This window comes from Lygodium microphyllum, chromosome 21, assembly GCF_053477565.2.
Source record: "Lygodium microphyllum isolate KBCC chromosome 21, Lygodium_microphyllum_v1.1.10, whole genome shotgun sequence".
Taxonomy (NCBI): Eukaryota; Viridiplantae; Streptophyta; class Polypodiopsida; order Schizaeales; family Lygodiaceae; genus Lygodium; species Lygodium microphyllum.
Window position 1 is genome coordinate 115,382,048 of NC_141155.1, and position 14,907 is coordinate 115,396,954.

General features: G+C 40.3%; 1 protein-coding gene across 1 annotated transcript in view; it reads right to left on the reverse strand.

The window, feature by feature from the left end:
• Positions 1–250: 250 nt before the first annotated feature.
• Positions 251–14,907, reverse strand: part of FK (Ergosterol biosynthesis ERG4/ERG24 family) — a 139,992-nt gene continuing 125,335 nt past the window's right edge. Inside the window, exons 12-13 of the mRNA XM_087661753.1 lie at positions 963–1,037; positions 251–877 (exon numbers count right to left, since the gene is read on the reverse strand). Coding sequence (XP_087517879.1) covers positions 724–877; positions 963–1,037 — 229 coding nt within the window. The 3' untranslated portion in view covers positions 251–723. The remainder of the gene's footprint in view (positions 878–962; positions 1,038–14,907) is intronic.

Sequence of the window (14,907 nt, forward strand, 5' to 3'; positions counted from 1 at the left end):
CAGCCATTCTTTTGTGAAACCCTAGTTTATAACTAGGCCTACTTGATAGAAATTCAAAGTGTCCTAATTTTTAAATCTTTGTGGGTCATATGATGTAGATAATTAACCTGTAATAAAAATACCATAGGACTCAATTGAAGGAAAAAGGTGTAATGGGATATAACTATTAGATGTCACTCTATTGGCCCCTTGATCCTACGTACCAATTTCTTTTGTAAAGGTCAAAATATTCAACAAATAAGTACACATGCCCATAAATAACTAAAGAGTCCGTCAAGACTTGAATATTAGACTTCAACCATGCACAATTACCATGACCAATCTAGTGACTGTGGTTGTTGATATCACAATTACCATGGCATTGGCGTGCAATCCTTCTTGGGCACATTGCAAAGCCCTCATGTAAAACATTTGTAGAAAAGCCAAAAAACACTTTATTGTAGACACCGATCACCGGTGGTTGCCTTTAGAAGTTACCATCCCTCTCTATACTTTGGAAAGCTTGGAGCTCACTAGAATTTGTTTAAAGACTAAATGAAAAGCTATCAAAACAAAAAAAAGAATGGCATATTCCAAAGCTAAGTAAAATCCACAAATCTACAGAAGGGAATTGGACTAAAGAGGCATTTCAAAACCCTACTATGAAATGCTAGTAGAGGTGAATTAGAAACCCTGTTGTGAAATGTTAAAAAGTAGCATTCTCCAACTAACAGCTCTGGTGAATTAGTAGAGGTATGGAAATATTCTCCAACGAACGACTCTGCAATACTCTTCCCATAAGTCTTTATACTTTTCTTTGCACCTTGCTTCATCCCTCCTCTCTCTCCAGATGAGTAACAAGAAAAGATAGACTGGATAGAAGTATGGTATGATGGAGCTGACACAAGATAGCAGATGTACCAAGTTATAAAAACCGTGGCAGTGTAAGAATAATGATCGTGATGTAAGAAAGGGTATACTACCTGGTGCCACAGGGCAGGCTGAAAGAGAACGCTAAGATGATGTCCCCGAGATAATTGCAGTGCCTTGCTATCCCCCTGTTGTTTTGACAAAGGCATGATAATGGATCATCACGTTAGGAAACCAATTGCGCACAGTAGGGACGAGCCAGAATCAAGTGCTGACCGTTTCTTTATAGCATTAAGAAGTAAGTGTTAATGACAACTGCCACGACAAATAAAAAAACAGCCGACTAATCTTTACAAATGGTAGATCTTTTGTAAAACTTAACTTTTCAATGCACAATTTCTTGTTTTTAGATCTGTTTCATCACAAACTTAAGTGTCCCTTTGAACACATCTTAAGAGTGTCGTGGTGAAATTGTTGTAAACTATGTTGAATGGTGTTTAATTGAACATGAAGCATCTCACTCAAATAGAGTATTCATTAGCCACATCAATGCATTTGCTGCCTCATAACATATGCTTTAGAAGATATTGGTTGTGAATGGCATAGAATGTTGCTGTAATAGAACCATTGATGTAAGACGGTGTTGCATTCTTTCTCAGTATTTTATGAAAGAGGGGTCGTCCTCTTTTTTATGGGAAGGATCCTAGTGCTTTCATGGATCCACCAATGGCTGAATTCAATGCTATTGGGTGAGTGTGTGGAGGAAACTTTTGTGGGATTATGGGGCTTTTATGGAGTAACGCTTGAATCAACAATGCTCCATGACAACCTCCTAGCAAAGGTGCCTTTATTCTTCGATCAACACCTTATTCATGTGGTACCATGGAAACTTATGGTTAACTTTCAACGCCTGCTCCAGTAGGAATGCTTGGTTTGGGTAGAAGTGGAGGCTTGCCCTACTATGTATTGGCCTTTATTAAAGGAAGCTATGGGAGTTATTGCTGCATTTTAGTGCCTTTCAACTTGAGGGCCAAGGATTGCAATCGCATGTGTATGCTATGGGATACTACTCGCAAGAGGCCTAATTGGTTAAGGCTAAGCCTCTTGGAATGCCATCTTTGCATTTTTATTTGAAAAGGGATACCTTAAGTAGCCATTGTTTCTCTTGTGGACAACTCGGGCATTTTATGGTTGAGTGCCAAAAAAAAAGGTAACTCCAAAGGCGAGAATTCTACTAGTAGTTGAGGAGGATCTCATGGTTGAAAGCCTCCATGGAATCATTGCTATCCACGGTTTGTCCCAAAGAAGGGGAATGATTCCTCTACCTCTAAATTGACAAGTCAATGTCTGAACACATTTGCAGTATTGGCTGATTTCTTGGATGAGGTAACTCTTGAGCTATTAGTAGAAGAAGTTAAATTGAGGTAGAACCAGCCTTGGCCTTGCTTTTGTTCCTAGTTACATATGAAATTGAGTCATGGGACACCTTTCGTAATGCTACAAGTGCTCATCTCCCTAAGGGTAGTTTTAAATGTAATGATGTAGAGAGTTCTCTATTGATAGAAGAGGTAAACAAGAAGAACATTGACGCCACACTTCTCATGCATCGATTGTTAGAGACAGAAATGGTGGTAATGGCAATAATAATTTTGGTAGAGACTCATAGCCCAATAGGGGCAAATCTTATTCTCTTAGGCAATCTCGTAGTAAGTCCTGCGGGTGTAAGTTCTCTTTGACATGTCACTATTGAAATGTGCAATGATAGGCCCAATGAGAAAGACAAGTGAAAAGCACAAAATAGTGCAAAGTTTGATGATTGTAACATTGTTCCTAATAAGTTCAGTGTCAAGATTGAAGAGAGAAATGTAGTGCAGACTGAGTCTGATGGTGACTATATCTTAGGTGCTTCGTCTCTTGATGTTACTCAGTTGATCGATGCTTCATCTACCTACTCCTAGTGTTGGTTGCTTAATTCGGAGCTTTCTTTCCATGTTATCTCACATTGGGATTGATTTCATACCTATCATAGCATTGCAAGTTCTATAAGACTTGGAAATGATACTACATTGGGAATGCTAGACTATAGTTTGTTTCAAGCAGCTCTCTTGTTTTGCATAATGTACGTAATCTGCTCACTTTGACCAAAATCCTACTCTCTACTGAATAGTTTGATGATATCGGATATACAATTACCAATTTACTACATATATCTTTTTGCCATCGTCGCCTTGGACATATATCTTTGAAAGGAATGAAAATACTTACTCATTTGTAGTATCTTTCACCTCTTGATTATTTATAATTCGATTCATATGATCATTGTCTTTGTGGCAGGTAGACACATAACACTTATAAAAAGTCTAGCTCTACGCGCATGGGTGAGCCTCTTTGTCATGGGCATGTGAAATTTTAAGATGATTTAATCTTACCGCTAACATTTGATTAAGTTATTAATCAAATGTGTAAGGTTGTTTAATACATGTGATGTACATGGCAGTTATTTCATAGTAAAATGCCAAGGACCCCAAGGATGCAATGGATGTCAGAGGGCAAAAGTTATGATAAGCTATGCCAACTAGACTTTGGGGGTTAGTTTTGACCCTAGAACAAAGTTGTTTGGCCAATAAGTGTCAGTGGTGACACTAGGCACTAGCATTTATTAATGCTAGTTTAAGAGTTAATAGAGGTTGGGGACCACAATGGCCTAGCCAATTTCATTATGGATTGATACGTTTAATTTTAGGCAAGATTAGAAGGACTGAAATTAATCTCCACAATGGAACCATGAAACTAGTCTCCTCTTTATATAGGGTGGTAAAACCTGATTAAGCACTTAATTATAGCAATTAATAGCTGAGCATAAATTGAAATGCACACATTACCTTAACATTCTTGGAAAATAGAAACTTGGTTGGCCTAAAAATAGCGCCCCTTTCGGTATTTCTTTAACTTTCACTATCTCCTTTGCTGATTCAAAAGTCCCTTGTTGTATATATAATCAGCATGCAATTTGGGTCAATTGCCCCTTGATTTTCACCCAGGACTTACACAAATGGAACCACGAATTGGCCAAATGTTGCTCCAATTTACATTGGATGGACTAGCATCTAAAATCCTTGTCTTCTCTCTGTACGGGTCCCAAGTGTTGGATTTTCACTTATGCCTCACTTACACCTACGATCACATAGGAGTGTTGGTGATTAGTAGGACAATGGGGCACTTTTTACTCTTGGTATGAGAGGTTTTTCCACCAGACTTATTGTCTTATTTTCTATGTGCTTATGTCACACTTATGGGCACTTATCGTGTTCGGGTGTGGATACCCTTACAACCCTAGGTTTAAGGGTTGTACTTTGTACTTTCAGATTACACTCTTTTAGTCTATTGCATTGGGTGTTGTGCTTCACTCTCCACACTATCTACTACACTCTGAGCTGAGCTTCGATCCTCTCTCCATCTCACATTTGGTATCAAAGCAGATCTCAGCTCAGCTAAGCTCGGCTCAGTTCGTCAGCATTCAGGAGTGCCCGTAAGCTCCAAAGGTCTACAGCTCCATCTGCTCTGCTCTTAGCATCTGCAAAGTGCCACCCTGTGGTGCTTGTCCTGTAGCCTCCCAACCAACGCCAGTCAGCAAGGGAACCCGTCCGCCAAGTCACCTTTGCATTTGCACCCCTACTTGTGTTGGTTGTGCCGCCCTTGGTCAGCGCTTGTCAAACCTGACTCTGCTGAAGCCTGCTTGTACCACCCTCGCCTCCTGTGCTACGTCCGCTTGGGAGTGCAGCCAGTCTCCGTCTACCTGCCTGAAACTCAGGTGCCCGCCACTTGCACCTGCCCCCACCTGCACTTGTACCTATGCCCACCACCGACACTTGTCCTCGTCTACACCTGTACCTACGCCACCTTGTCTTCAATGGCTGCCTATCTGAGCTCCTGTGTCTAGCGCAAAGCCTGTTGGCCATTTTTCCCAATTCGCCAACCCACCATCAGTTCAACTCGACAAGGTATATTTTTTCTTTTAGAAAAATTTACTTTTTTATTTCAGAATTTATCTCTGCAAAAGGTGGCTTCTGCCCAAGCAGACATAGAATTGTGAGTACGTGTTTGGGACACAATTGATACAAATTTCTAGGAAAATGACACTGGCACATGTATTGCAATCTCAGTCAGTAATAGATTGTTTTGGACAATTTTGGAGCAAGAAATATTGGGGATTTTGCTCATACATTGTTACTAAACATTGAATGCACCTTGGACTACGTGCTATACAGACAGTTTTGACAGAGTGTACCTGAGTGTACTAATTGCAGCAAAGTTATTTGCTGTAGTTTTTGAAAATTTGGAGATTTCCAGTTTGGTCCAGCTTGGACATTGCTCTTTTGCTTCTTTTGGCAATTCATTATCTTGGTAAATCAAGGAGGAGATGTCTTTACCTATGTATCAAAGGAGGACAAATTGGATGGTAACAACTACTCACTTTGGTCCTTCATGATGAAGAATGTGCTTGTGGCGAAAAATCTTTGGGATTATGTCAGTGGAGAAGAAGTTAGGTCTGGAGTTGCGGCTCTTGCTACTCCTCTAGGAGGACGTGGACAACGGGCACCTAAGCCTGCTCCACTTCAGCCACTTCCCCAAAGATCAACAGCTCAAAAAGCATGGGATACACGGGATGCACAGGCTTTGTCGCTGATTGCATTGGCAATGCAACGGTGTCCATCATACCCCACATTTGTTCAGCAACTTCTTCACGAGAAGCTTGGCTAACTTTGGAGCAGATGTTTGTTGGTAAGAATGAGACTTGCATCTCTTTCTTAAAGAAAGAGCCAGAGACATTGAAGATGGATGACGGTGATTCTATGCAAGATCACTTGAACAAAATTCAGGACTTGCATTAGCAACTTATGAATGTTGATGAGTACTATTTAGATGCACAGATGATATCTACTACATTGAACTCATTACCTCCTTCGTACTTGGCTTTTCATACCGCCTTGAACCTCACCATGAGGATTGCCACATAGCCGATCACTTTTCTTCAGTTAGTCAGTTTGCTTTTAGAAAAGGAGCAAACAAGAAGAAATAGTGGTGTTGATGTCATAGCCTCTAAGCAGGCTTTTATGGCTAGACAAAAGGCAAAGGTAGCCAAGTAAAAAATGCCTTGTAAAGCTCCGAGACTTTAAGCACCTCATAGGGAAGTAAAAAACAAGGAGACACACAAGCTAAAAAGGGTGAATGCCATTATTGCAAGAAGCCAAACCACTACATCACTGAGTGTAGAAAGCGCATCACCAAGGAGAAAAAGGAGACAGGAATGTCTGTTTCTAATGCTCCTTCCACTGCTACTGAGTCCGCGTTCTTTGTTGCAGACATGGACTACTGCTTTTACACATGCAGTTATGACACTTCTTGGGCTGATTGAGCATTTAGCTCTATTGAGGATGCAGGCACTTGGTTTTTTGACAGTGGTGCTTTTAGACACATCACATCTCACAAAGATTTATTTGCTTTTGTTGGTGTAGCTCCAGTTTGCAAGTCTGTACAGTATGCCAACAATGTATCATACCTTGTTAGAGGTATTGGGGCGATTGTGCTCAAGCCATTGATGGCTCTATTCTCCACCTACATAATGCTTTGTTTATGCCCGGTATTAAGAAGAATCTGCTCTCTATTTCTTCTTTGGCATGTTGTGGATTGCAGGTCACATTTGATGATGAAAGATGCATGGTGAGAGACAAAGAACACATGACTTTGGTCTTGACTCTTTATGTCATGGGTTATATGAGTTGGATGCTCTTTTAGTTGATCAGTCAGTATACTGCATCCACTCTTACTCCTGCTATGATACAAGCAGAGTTATGGCATGCTCAAATGGGGCATGTGAACTTCCGTAGCTTGATGCTTTTATAGCGTACATAGATGCTAGATGGATTACCTCTTCTGGAGAGACCTCCTGAGCACTTGTGCGAGGGATGTAATTTGGAGAAAATGCATTGGTTTTCGTTTTTTCGTGATGTTGCTTTTAGAGCCACATCCGGATTATAGTTAGTGGTTTTAGATGTGTCTAGGTCTATACAGACTGTCATCGAGAGGATGTTAACTATTTTGTGACATTTATTGATGATTTTATTCGATTCTGTTGGGTCTACTCTCTGGTGAAAAAGTCAAAAGTGCATGATGCATTCTTGGCTTTTATTGCACTTGTTGACTGGTTGTAAAATTAAGACTCACCGTTCGGAAAGGGCAAGGGAATATATGTCCTCTATGCTGAAATCCTTTTTGAAGCAGAAAGGCGTTGTTCATCAATTCACTACTGCCTATACTCCACAGTAGAATGGGGTTGCAGAGAGGAAGAATCGATCACTCATGGAGATGGTCAGATGTATGTTGAAAGCAAAGAAATTGCCACACAGTTTTTGGATGGAAGTTGTTATGTGTGTTTGCCATGTTTTGAACAGATGCCCCACCAAAGCATTAAAGAAAATTACACCTTTTGAGGCTTGGAACAGCTAAAAACCTTCTGTTGGAGACTTTCGTACCTTTGGGCACATTCCCCAGGTACTCAGAAAAAAGTTGGATAACAAGGTTGTCAAATGCATTTTTGTGGGATATAGTAGTGAGAGCAAAGGCTACACACTCTATGATCATGTCTCTAAAAAGGTGTTTGTCAATAGGGATGTACTAGCTGATGAAAAATCAAAATTGTCCCTTGCTGGTTTAGACACATATTAGGCTGCCCGTGATGTATTGGAAGGGCTGCTGCCCATTACATTTGGTGATTCAGCTGGAGCTTTAGCAAGTGAACTCAATGTTCAGCGAACTGCTCCATTGGAAAATGCAAAAAATCAAACATTGGCTGATCTAAATATCCAGCAAAGTGCTGAAACTGAAATTCAGCAAGACTTATGCACAGTTAGGAGGCAAGACAAATGCCTAGATGGTAAGTACAAACTATGAAGATAGTCATCTGAATGCACCTATGGCTGGTCGAACTAGAAGGCAAACTCGTATGCATGATATTGCACATACTATGGAGTTTGTTATGGCAACAAGCACACTTGATGATGAGAAGCCTGAATGTTTTGAGAATGCACAACAAAGTGTGCATTGGATAGCAACAATGCAAGCTAAATTGGATTCTATTACTAAGAATCAAACATGGGATTTAGTGTCTTTGCCCTTTGGGAAGAAAGCCATTGCAACAAAATGGGTCTACAAGCTGAAACAAAATGCAGATGGATCCATTGACAAATATGAGGCAAGGCTTGTAGCTAAAGGCTATGCACAGAAGAAAGGCATTGGCTATGAGGAGACATTTGCTGCTACCTCCCAAATGGCGACCATTAGGTCTATGGTTGCTTTGGCTACCCATTATGGATGGACTGTGCATCAGCTGGATATTAAAACTGCATTTTTACATGGGGAACTTCATGAGGAAGCATGTGTACAGCAGCCCATTGGTTTTACAGTTGAGAGATCCGAACACCTGGTTTGCAAGCTGAAAAAGGCTTTATATGGTTTGAAACAAGGTCCTAGAGCTTGGTATGCAAATATAGATGTTTTGCTTAGCCAAGGGTTCATAAACAACTCATTTGAGTCTATCCTTTACGTATGTAAAGAGGGGATATCCATGCTGATCATCTGTCTATATGTTGATGATCTCTTGCTTACAGGGACACATGCTAATTAGATTTCAGCATTCAAACAAAACTTGCAGCAAACTTTTGATATGTCAGACTTGGGGTCTTTGCATTATTACTTGGGCATTCAGTTCATAAAAGATGCTAGAGGTATCGGTTTATCATAGTCAAGATACATTGGTAAACTTCTTGAGAAGTTTGGCTTATAGGATTGCAAGCCAATTTGTATACCAATGGAACCTGGACTAAAGCTGTCATTACATGATGACAGTGATTTGTTTGATATACACACATATGCTCTAGTAGTTGGATGTCTTATTTACCTATGCAACACTAGGCCAGACATACAATTTGCAGTTTCAGCCCTAAGTAGATATATGCATCAGCCACACGTCACATTGGCAAGCTGTTAAGCATGTTTTTCGTTACTTGCAAGGTACTAGATCTCTTGGATTGCTTTATGACAAGGGGGGACCACTGTAGTTAAGTGCTTACAGTGATTCTCATTGGGCTGGTGATTATGATTTATGTCACTCCACTAGTGGCAATTGTTTCTTTCTTGGCTCATCTTGTGTATCTTGGCTTAGTAAGAAACAATCCACTATTGCCATATCGTCAAGTGAAGCTGAATACAAGGCAGCTTTCACTACCATAGTTGAATGCGAATGGATTAGACGCTTGCTAGCTGATTTGGATGTATCTGTTACGGAGCCTACTCCTTTGTTCGCTGACGCTCAAGAGTGCCATTGCAATAGCATGGAACCCGGTGTTTCATGCACACCCGAAACACATTGAGATACATTATCACTTTGTCAAAGAGAGGTTACATGTAGGTGATATCAGCCTTATCTATTGTCCTACCGCCAATAATGTGACAGACATCTTTACCAAAGCTCTTCCTCGTGACAAATTTGAAGCATTTCGCAATGCTTTAAATTTGATCTTCTTTGGTGGCGGATGATCCTTGTACTCTTGCTTACTCTTCACTCCAGGGGGACTTGTTGGGTTTTCACTTACACCTCACTTACGCCTATGCTCACATAGGAGTGTCGGTGATTAGTAGGATACTAGGGCACTTTTTACTCTCGGTATGAGAGGTTTTTTTCCCCAAACTTATTGCCTTATTTCGTATGTGCTTATGTCACACACTTAAGAGCACTTATCGTATTCGAGTGTGAACACCCTTTACAACCCTAAGGTTTAAGGGTTGTACTTTGTACTTTTAGATAACATCTCTTTCAGTTTATTGCATTGGGTGTCGTGCTTCACTCTCCACATTGTCTATTGTAGTCTGAGCTTAGCTTCGATCCTCTCTCCATCTCACACCAAGGTGGTTGTCAATCCCTAAATTCTACATAGTTAGGGTTTGCAACAGAAATCCTCCAGCTGTCCATCAATTTTCGCTAAGATCTTTTGAAAAATTATTGGATAAGGCGAGAGAAATCCAATTTTCTTGGTGAGAAAACCCTAAAACCTGCTTTCCGCCTGCATTTAATGCAATCATCCACTACCAGGCAACTCCAAAATGCTGTCACCTGATCTCTGTGTTGTCCCTTGCTTGCTAAGGCCCCTAGATGGCTGTCTTCTGCAAAAAATTGTTGTTCTCTAATGGACCAACAGCTACCACCTGGCAACAATGCCCATACAAACTGAGAAAACGTTTTTCGCGGCTTGATCTCAGCCATTCAATGAGTTTAGAGCCTGAGAGAGAGAGAGAGAGAGAAGGAGTTGTTGATTAGATGACAACATTTTGGAGGTGTCTGACAATAGGTGACTTCACTAAATGCATTTTGGAGTAAGCAACAAACAGATTTTACGGGTTTCTTGCAAAGAAAAATCAAATTCCTCTCTCATCTTGGCTTTCTCTCGCATTCTCTAGTAATTTCTCAAAAGATCTAAGCATTTCTCAACCTTCTTAGTAGATCTCAGTAAGATTTGATGAACAACAAGAGGATTTTTACTGTAAACCCTAAATTTCTTTAGAAATTAGGATTTGATAGCCATCTTGGAACTCATGCCAATAGGAGAAGGCATCATAAAACAAAATCAACACCTAAAATTCATGGAATTGACAAGGATTTCAGATGGCAACCCATCCATTGTAAATTGGGGTAACATTTGGCCAATTGGTGTTTCCATTTATGTAAGTTTTGGTTAAAAATCTAGGGGCAATTGGCCCAAATTGCTTGTTGATTGTAAGTAACACCAAGGGGCTTTTGGATTGACAAAGGAGATTGTGGAATCTCAACTTGTATACTATCCATTAGCAATCAATGTTAAAGAAATACCGAAAGGGGCATCAGCTTTGGGGCCAACCAGATGTCTATTGTGCAAGATTGTTAATATAATGTGTGCATTCTAGGTTATGCTGCTGTAATTAAGTGCTTGATTAGGTTTTACCGCCCCATCTGAAGAGAAAGGCTGGTTCCACTCTGGTTCTTGTGCATTTCAATGTATGTAGTCCCATGCACTATTACTCATTGGGTGGCATAAAATACTTTGTGACATTTATTGATGATCATTTTTGTAAGATTCGAGCTTATCCTGTCAAGTAGAAATCGGATATTTTGACTATATTTCAACGCTTTGTTGCTTTTGTTGGGTATAGGCTAAAATACCTTAGGTTTAGCAATGGGGATGAATATGTCTCTAAGGTATTTAGAGTAGTTTTGTGATGAATGGAATATTAAGCATGAGTTGATTGCCACATATACTCTACCCCAGAATGGTATTACATCGCTCTTGGTTATTAGGTTGCAAAGGAGATATGGTCTAGAAAATCTTTGTCATATGCTCATTTGAGGATCTTTGGATGTGAGACTTTCTGCCATGTTCCCAAGGACAAGTGCAACAAGCTAGATCCAAAGTCTATCAAATGTATCTTTCTTGGATATGGTGTTGCAGGTGAGATGGGTTATCGCCTTTGGAATCTACAAGCTCAAAAGGTTATCCGTAGCCATGATGTGATTTTCCATGACAAGAAGATGCATAAGTAGCCTGAGTAAGTAGTTGTGGTACATCAGGTCTTTCGAGATGGAACTTAGTTTCCTTGCTTGATGGAAAATGTGCATTGCCATTCAAGTGGATGCACAAGTTAAAGAGTACCCCTACTTACCAAAAGCTAGCATATAAGACTAGATTGGTTGCAAAGGGTTTTAAGCAAGAGCATGGTGTTAACTTCGATGAAGTTTTTTTTGTTGTAGTCAAGATGACTATTCTATGCTGGGACTTGGCTTTAGTTGTTTAATTAGATTTGGATCTTTGTCAGATGGATGTTAAGATTGCTATCCTATATGGGAACTTGTATGATGAGATTTATATATAGTAGCCTAAGGGTATTGCAGAGAAAGACACAGAGCACCTATTGTGCAAATTGAAGAAGAGTCTTTAGGGACTTAAGTAAGCACCTAGCAAGTGGTACCATAAGTTTGATACTTTTATGCATTCGTACGGGTATTCCCACAGTGATATAGCCTCATGTTTATACACGAAGAAAGCTTGTGATGTTAGCCTTATTATCTTGGTGCTTTATGTTAATGATATACTTATAGTTGGGAGTGCTCATGCTAAGCTAGATGTTTTAAAGACTTGGCTCAAGAAGAGCTTTGAGATGAAGGACATGGGACAAACTCACACATACTTGGTATATACATTATGCGCAATCACTTCAAGGGACTTCTCTAGTTGTTCGAGGAGTATATACACAGAGTACTTGCGCGATTCTATATACAAGATGGTAAGCCTATTAGTTGTTCTATATCTTTTCATGTGAAGATTAGTCAAGCTGATTGTTCGCAGTCAGATGATGAGAGTTGAGATGGCCAAGGTTCTGTATGCATTTGTTGTGGGCAGTTGATGCGTGCCATGATAGTCACTCGTCTTGATAGAGGATTTGTAGTGGGAGTTGTGGCATGCTATATGGCTACACTTGGAAAGCAACATTGGGATGTTGTAAAGGGTATCATGAGATACCTGAAAAGCACAGTAGATATGTGCATTTGCTATGAAAGCTAGAATAAAGGAGTCATGGATTACACTGACTCGAATTGTGCAAGACATGCAAATAGTAACAAGTCCATCTCTGGATATGTCTTTACGTATATTGGAGATGCTATCTCTTGGATATCTAGGGCGTAAAAATGCACGGCCTTATCTACTTCTGAGGATGAGTACATTGTAGCTACTGAGGCTTGCAATGAGACACTATGGTTAGATCATCTAGTTGCAGATCTTGGTATGACTATGATTGACTCCTATAGCGGATTCGGATTCTATGAGTGCCATTCAGTTGGCTCGTAATTCGATTTTCCATACAAAAACTAAGCACATTGAGGTGCACTATCACTTCATTGAAGCGGTGGTAAAGGACAAGTTTATTGAGCTTGTCAAGATCTCGACTAATGAGAATCCTACAAATCTGCCCACTAACAGTCTCTCAACATAACGTTTTGCCTTCCTTAGAAGGTTGATGGGCATAGAATAAGATGGCGTCTTTTCTCGTCCCTATTGTACTTTTCTTTTTTTCTTCAACTCCTCACTAAGGCAACAATCACCTTTAAGTGGAAGATTGTTGGGGATAAAGGCACATGTGCCTAACCACCTACATTTACCCATTGTACATTGTACTTGTACACTGTAGGTGGTGGGTACCCATCACTGTAGGTGGTGGGTACCCATCACTGTCACTTTATTATTTATTCTTTTAGTGACAATTGAATAAGGGAAGCCTAGTCACACATTGTAACTGTTGGAGCTCCCACATACGGTGTCTCTCTCTCTCATTCTCTTGCTTCATCTGCCATAACTCTTGCTTTGCTCTTGCTTCTGCTTGTGTGCTTCCACTCAAGCTCTACCTTTCAAATATGAAAATCTGATGAATGAATGAATGCTGAATATGAATGAGTGAAGAAGATGATACAAATGAGATGCTCAAGGAGCAAAGACATCCTAGTAACCACCAACTCTCTTGGAAGTAGGCTGAGGGAGTGCACTCTAAGATGCCATCCTCCATGTATAGAGCCTGAGTGCAACAAAACACCGACTACAGCTGATGCTGATGTCATGCAACTTCAAGGGCTAGTTGGAGATGTCTATAACTGAAAATCTGAAGATGGTGCAAAAAACTATCACAAGCTGCTGTAGCAGCAAAACATAGATAAGGCTGATAAAAGTGATGAAAAAGCAGCAGCTCTAGTCAAAAACACAGATCATAATCAGATTGTCAGGGCTGAGAGATAGGTTGCAAGAGGTAGATGAAGTTGTAGGAGATGTCTTGGCAACTGCAGCAGGGTAGGAGAACCATGAACATCAGCAATCAGGTAGAGAAGGCTGGTAACAGTCACACACAACTGATGGATGCCACGTGGCAGCAAGGAGAGTTTCCACAAATAGACAAACAGTATCCAAGATATTGATGTAGATGTCTGGCAGCAAGGGTAGCAGCTTTGGATGATGATGATTATGGCAATAACTTTGGATAAAAAGGACTAAAAGTGGTGTACACACCGAGTTCCTTTTATAGAAAATGGTGGAGCCAGATGAATCTCTTTGTCTAGAGTGCTGTACCAAATGACTAAAAATGCCTTTTTGGGGCTGTTTTAGCAAGCCCAAAAATACCAAAAAAATAGAGGCAAGTTATATTTGCTCAATCACCTCCTCTCAGGTCGAAAAAGGGAGCCCAAGGAGAGTGAAGAGACAGCTCATCCCTGACCCAAAAGCTCCCACACCTTTGGTCTCTTGGGCCAAGGGTTTCACTTTGGACTGCCCATGAACACTAATAGGATTGCAGAGGTGATGTATATCTTTTGAGTTGCCAAGCGAATGGGACTTTGTTTGTTTTCAAAAAAGTTTATTTGTTTTTTATTGGCTTTTCCATTCATACAAAAGTAAGACCCAATGAGACATAACTCGAATCAAGAGGGGTGTTGTAGAACTATACAAGTAATGGGTGAATGTGATATGGTAGCAACTCAAGATCTTGGGTGAGTGGAGTGTTCATGCATGTTCCGCACCACGAGGTAAAAGGAAATCATGCTACACAATGCATGGTTTTCCACTGTAATAAGGATGGTTACTTTCGTAATTCTAAACCCAATCAAGGTGCCCGAGGTATATACACAATGCTAATGCAAAGCAATAATGCATAAGGATCATGCTTGTGTAGCAAGGTGCCACTTGGACAATGCGCTGATTAAGTAACGAAGAAAATGAATTATCAAATGCATTGATATATGCATTACAAAGGAAGATACAATAGGTAAGGGTTACTGATGTCGAAGACAAGACAATGCTGAAACCAACATGTACCCTGTGGGAAAAAACAACCCCCTCTTAAACCATGGATCCTGTGACTGAAGGTATAGAAGGAGCTGATGTCAGTCTTGTGGTGTCAAGAACCTATTGAAATGATGCAGCCTAGCATAGC